This window comes from Chelon labrosus (genome assembly GCF_963514085.1).
Source record: "Chelon labrosus genome assembly, chromosome: 5".
In the NCBI taxonomy this organism is placed as follows: Eukaryota; Metazoa; Chordata; class Actinopteri; order Mugiliformes; family Mugilidae; genus Chelon; species Chelon labrosus.
The window spans coordinates 17,733,072-17,739,375 of record NC_140341.1 but is presented as its reverse complement, the minus strand read 5'-3'; the positions used below and the strand labels follow the sequence as shown (position 1 = coordinate 17,739,375).

At 37.0% G+C, this 6,304-nt stretch overlaps 1 protein-coding gene across 1 annotated transcript; it reads left to right on the top strand.

The window, feature by feature from the left end:
* Positions 1-1,597: 1,597 nt before the first annotated feature.
* On the top strand, positions 1,598-5,382 carry bbs5 (Bardet-Biedl syndrome 5). Its single transcript, XM_084544008.1, has 12 exons — positions 1,598-1,807; positions 2,062-2,144; positions 2,240-2,305; positions 2,503-2,552; positions 2,880-3,007; positions 3,110-3,245; positions 3,342-3,437; positions 3,873-3,935; positions 4,030-4,164; positions 4,346-4,429; positions 4,673-4,696; positions 4,804-5,382. Exons 1-12 carry the CDS (start codon positions 1,746-1,748, stop codon positions 4,903-4,905), a joined length of 1,029 nt encoding a protein of 342 aa, XP_084400134.1. The 5' UTR covers positions 1,598-1,745; the 3' UTR covers positions 4,906-5,382.
* Positions 5,383-6,304: the final 922 nt, after the last annotated feature.

Sequence of the window (6,304 nt, the reverse complement as noted above, 5' to 3'; positions counted from 1 at the left end):
AATATAAAAAGTGACTGTCTGTTCCGTGTGTTTTTATTAAAGTACAGCTTTTCACTGCCGTTAAATTTGTTAAATTTCAAGCAGAAGGAAATCTGTGTAAATAAAACATATACATAGACACTTTATACACTTTTATGTATATGAAACTTAATCTAACTTTACATTATTTTTAAAGTGTAAATGAAATAGCACCCCTTACTCTGTACATGTGATAAAGTAATGGTAGGTTGTTCTGCCGCACCTGCCTTTAATAAAGCAGTAAGTAAGAATCCAGTGTGGTTCAGTAGTTTACATAGCTTTGGAGCATTTGAAGTCATTTAGAAGATGTCATATAAGTTAATTTACATACTTTTACAGCCCAGTAGTACTACAACCAGTAACAGGGAAAACTTTACAGAGATGAAGGAATATTGTCTTGACATGTTGTACTTAAATTTTGTGTGAATTGTGTCTCTGTTATACCATCTTACTGCATTTTTGTTTCATGGTCAGGGGAAGTAAAACACAAATCTGGACAAGCTGTGGATAGTGATTAGCGAAGTGGACTTGGGACTGTATGGTCACGGGCAGGGTTGGGTAGTAATGGATTACATGTAATCTGGATTACGTAATCAGATTACAAAAATCAAGTAACTATAATCAACCCCGATTACAATACAAAAATTGTGTAATCAGATTACAGTTACATTGTTGGGGATTACCTGATTACATTTTATCAATAAACCTTTGATTAATGAGCTTTGAAACATTAGATGTGAAAAAATCCTAATATGTTGTAAAAAGAACATGTTCACTTTTGTTCTATGATATGTTTACAGACTTATTTACAGACTTATTTTGAGATTTTGAAAGACATGTTGTGGATATGTTATGAGAAATGTTCAGAAAGAGAAATATGAGAAAAGATAGAAAAATGTTTTAGGAATGTTTTTAGTTGTAAACATTCAATATGATGTGAGAAAAGAGTTAAACAGGTTGATATGAGGATATGGTCTGAAAAACGGATATGTTCAGAGTAAAGAAAGTACTTAGTAATAAATATAAAGTTTTTAGTTAATACAGTTTTTAGTTCATTCACAAAGGAATGCTTTACTGAGAGCAAAAAGTTTTCTTAGATGTAATGAAATAATAAAGAGAAAAATAAAAAGAGAATTCATTGATCAATTCTGTGACGGTGTCTTTTACTTAAGGTGCATATTTATTGAAGTAATCTAAAAGTAATCAGATTACGTTACATGTTTTTGGTAATCCAATTGATTACGTTACTGATTACAAAAATTGCCATGTAATTTGTAGTCAGTAATGGATTACATTTCAAAGTAATCTGACCCAACCCTGGTCACGGGTTTGAATCCCCTCAATATCTAGGCCCCTTGGCTTGGGTTAAATGCAGAGTACAAATTCCATGCATATGTATATATCTATAAATAAAAGCAAATAAAGCTGAACTAATTAAAAATGTTAAAGAAATAATTATAATAAATAATTATTGTGGTATTTCTGAACGACTGCTGATGATTTGAGTACCTAGATATGATAACGTGGTTGCTGTCAGAAAAGAAAAATGTATAATAATATTTAATGGGCCGACGTACTTTATTGTCCTGTCGGCTTGCCGTCTGTTGCCACGGTGATCATGACGCTAAGAAGATTAGCCAGTTTAGCCTTTAGCTAGCACACACCAACGGTAGGTGGCTACTAGCAATCTTTACCAAACAAACCCGTGTGAGAGACAGCTTGAAGCCATGGCGTCTGTTTTGGACGCTCTCTGGGAAGACAGGGATGTTAGATTCGACATAACAGCGCAGTAAGTTGACGCTCATTTCGCTCGGATTCATTTCACCATCGTACAAGTTAGCTGTCTTACCTAGCGCAAATAAGCTAACTGGGTTGCTGAAAGTAACGTCACAGATAAGGCTCAGCATACGCTAAAATGTTTCCTGATAAATGTATTATTTACAATAGTTTTACGGTAGCATCTTTATGTAGACGTGCCATAGATTGGTTTAGCTCTGGGACACACCAATGCCACACTAAATGAACCTTCACTGATCTGCACAGGCAGATGAAAACGCGTCCAGGAGAGGTGCTGATAGATTGTCTGGACTCAATAGAAGACACGAAAGGAAACAACGGAGACCGAGGTACTTTTGACACACAATGTGGACAACCATCCTTGTGTGTGTGGCTGGTGGTTACCTGGCTTATATATCTAATAGACATGGTCTCTCTCTTACAGGACGACTCTTGGTAACAAATCTGAGGATCATTTGGCATTCTCTGGCCCTGCCGAGAGTCAATTTGTGTAAGTGCACCAGTCTGCATCAGATCAGTATTCCTGCCCTCTTTAGGAGATGTGTGATATTGTAGAATCAGATGAAACACTTTTATGTGTGTTTTTATTGCAGCTTCCCTGTGTATTTATTGTTCTTTTCACTAATACTTAGTCTTGTAGATCAAACAACAGCAAACCTAAATGTAAATGTGTTACTTTATTTGCAGCTGTGGGTTACAACACCATCATTAACATCACAACAAGGACGGCTAACTCAGTAAGTATAAACCTTTGTTTTATTTCTGATTATGTCACTTAAATATGGTATTATCTCACTTATAATTAAAAGTGTCTGTACAGGTTCTTTTTACATTTCCTCACACGTGTCACATTTGCTGTTTCAATTATGTTTAATTATCATTTAACTGTAGAAACTTCTCAATTAAATAAACTTAAAAGTTTTATCAATTTACAGTTTGATCACTTGGAAATGCGGAAAACGTTTTCGCAAGGACAAAATTGCTTTCAACATGCTCTGAAGTATAGTAAATGTGATTAAGTAGAAATAAACATGCTAATTAAGGGTTTAAATGCTCTTTTGCAGAAACTGAGAGGCCAAACTGAGGCCCTCTACATCCTGACCAAGTCCAACAACACAAGATTTGAGTTCATTTTCACTAATGTGGTTGCAGGAAGTCCAAGACTGTTCACCTCAGTCATTGCTGTACACAGGTAAAAACAGCACTGTTTGTCCATTATTCGGCTGCTTGAACATGCGGTACGTCGAATGAGCATCCTGTTTAATGCTTTAAAATGTGTTTTGTCTCGCTGCAGGGCCTATGAGACTTCTAAAATGTATCGGGACCTTAAATTGCGAGCTGCTCTTATTCAAAATAAGCAGCTGAGACTGTTGCCCCGGGAGCAAGTGTATGATAAAATTAATGGAGTCTGGAATTTGTCCAGTGATCAGGTACTGGTGTTGCTTCTGAAATGTGTTGGTCAAGTGATTCATTTGAGATATGTACTTGTAACTGAGTTAATTCCTCTTGACTGTTGTTTCTCTTAGGGCAACCTTGGAACCTTTTTTATTACCAATGTACGGATTGTGTGGCATGCCAATATGAATGAGAGCTTCAATGTCAGCATACCTTACCTCCAGATTGTAAGTACAGTCCAAACCTTAATTATTCTTGATTAAGACCAAACATTATTCTTTATTTAACTGAATGGGCAAAATTAGCCTAACATGAAGATTGTTAATATATTTGATAATAAGATGATATACTCATTTTAATGGCACGCAGTAGAGGGATCCTAAAAGTGTGCCGTCTCCTGTCCCTGTTTCCTACACACCCACATTAATTGACTGCTGAATCATATTGTTCCTTGCGGCCCCTTTAGCAAATCCTTTGTGGCCTGATTGAGGTCCATGGCCCAGTATTTGGGAAGCCCTGCTTTGTATTTTTGAGTACAAGTGATAAAATTCTGAGTCACCTGTGTGGGATGGTGTTGGTTTTCATTATATTGTAAAATCTCGTGTTCTGTTGAATCTAGTTTAGGATGGTGTCTAATCTATTTACCTTTTTTTGCCTCCAAGTGGTCGATCCGAATACGGGACTCAAAGTTTGGCTTGGCTTTGGTGATAGAGAGCTCACGCCAGGTAACATCTCACTCACATAATCACACTATTAGGGGTTTCTTCCTCAGTCTCGGCGCTTGTAATATTCTAATACTCGTTATTTGTGTGGTTTCAGAGTGGAGGGTATGTGCTTGGGTTTAAGATTGACCCAGTGGATAAACTTCAAGACGCACTCAAAGAAATCAACTCCTTACACAAGGTGTACTCTGCCAACCCCATCTTCGGAGTGGACTATGAAATGGAAGAAAAGGTGGGCGTAGTGTGACACCAAACCTTGAAGCAAGCATTAAAAATCATTCTACGTGTTTATTTTTGAATTAACAGCTATAAGATCCCATGAATGTTTTGGAGTATTTTTATTGTAGCTGACTTTTCCAGCAGTTCAGCTGGTCATGTTGTCATAGCGCTGTTTGTCCTAACAATGATTTCAGCCCCAGCCGTTGGAAGAACTCACAGTGGAGCAGCCTCCTGATGACGTGGAAATTGAGCCTGATGAGCAGACTGATGCTTTCACGGTGAGTGTGCTTGATAGATAACCCTACATTCATCTCTCCTCTGGGAGTTCGTGGTTTAGTTTTCAGACTCTTAAAATAGCAGCTAGCTAAGTCCCTCCAGCATAAACATGAATTTATGTTGCCTGGCGCTCATGTTTATTCAGAGCGGTACTCATCAGACAACAATAACCTACTAGTTCACAACGTGTCGGTTACTTTTATTAATTGTGCTAATGTCATGTATTTATCTGTGCTTGCTTACAGGCCTACTTTGCTGATGGCAATAAGGTAAACTCTCACAATCAAGAACTATGTAGTACAACTGATAAAAATGATGAATGGCGTGCCTTAAAATCAGTGGAAACCTAATTATTTTTTTTATTTTTTTTTCGAAGCAACAAGATCGTGAGCCAGTTTTCTCAGACGAGCTCGGCCTCGCCATTGAGAAGCTAAAGGATGGTTTCACGCTTCAAGGACTGTGGGAAGTAATGGGCTGAAATACCATGGAACACGTACATACTCTGTGTACATATTCGGCTTGTAACAACTGTAGTATATTTATATATAGATCAGATAAAGAGATGTACAGTTTATGTATAGACACGTGGTACAACTTTAGTCTCCATTTTCTCATAGTGAATTTATTTAAATATGTTTTATATTATTGGAAGATCTATCAATAAATTCATTCATCAGATGGATCTATTTGTTTCAGTGGTAAATACATTAACTCAAGTCCTGTACAATGTTTTCATGCCCCATTATAGATCTATTTTGCAACATTTCATTGATAAATATTGAATTTCATACTCCACTACAATTAAGATGAGGATTTTACACGATGGATAATGTTAAAAGCTTTTGAACTGCTACCCCTTTAAAAAAATTAAAAACTTTCCGGTTTCTAGAGTAGAGCAAATCGTGATTTTTCCCTCTAAACTTCTCACATTGTTTCCCTTTCAATAAATGTTCAAATGATCCAGTGTCAATAAAAATAAAATAAAAAAAAGAGTATAAAAAAAGTCCAAATCCTTCAAACAAATTTATTTATTAAAATTTCTATTCTACCATTAAACACTCAGATGTATCAGTTTATATATAACTGTACATAAAGTGGTCTAAACTAGCTACCCACACTGATGCTTGAGTATTAATAAACCAATGATGAATTATATATATATAAGATATCAGTCAGAGGGACTAAACCAGCGCTTTTATTTAAATACTTCTGCCTCTAACACCAATACAGTAGTAGTAGTAGTATAGTAGAAGTGCGATTCTTCATGCTGGACTTTTACTTAATGGAGTATTTTTGACATTGCTGCGAGTGAAGAATTTGAATCCTCCTTCCACCACTGTTTGGTTTGTTCTGTATCTCACTGACGAGTCATTTGTACGTGGAAGGAACTCGGTGAGCCGAGGCTAAATACAAAGGTGCGCGCGTATTTTGGAAATGTTAAAAGAGGACAAACTGTCATCTCCTGCGGCAGCACCTGTTCACTGTCCATGTCTATTTGTTGGGTAACGTCCCCTGTGGACATTAAACACACAAACACACACACCATTAGGAAACTGGTCATTACTATCTGCAAATTGTGACTCACTCCACGTGTGCTGTAGACTGTTAATGTCCCTGACCCTACTCATACCTGTAGTAGACGCTAGCTATAAACACCTACAGCACTGGAACAAATAGGTGACATTGTGTGAAGCGGGGGTGTTTTCCCCGTAAAATCTTTTTATTTTACCTCATCGATGAGACGATCACATGTTTTCACTGTAGCGGTACAACAATGTTGGTACTGGTCTCTGAGGTGACAAAGCTCCACAGTTGTTTTTACTCTATGACAGCTGTGGGAGCTCTCTCACTTGGCCAACTTGAATTCTTCTCAGCTG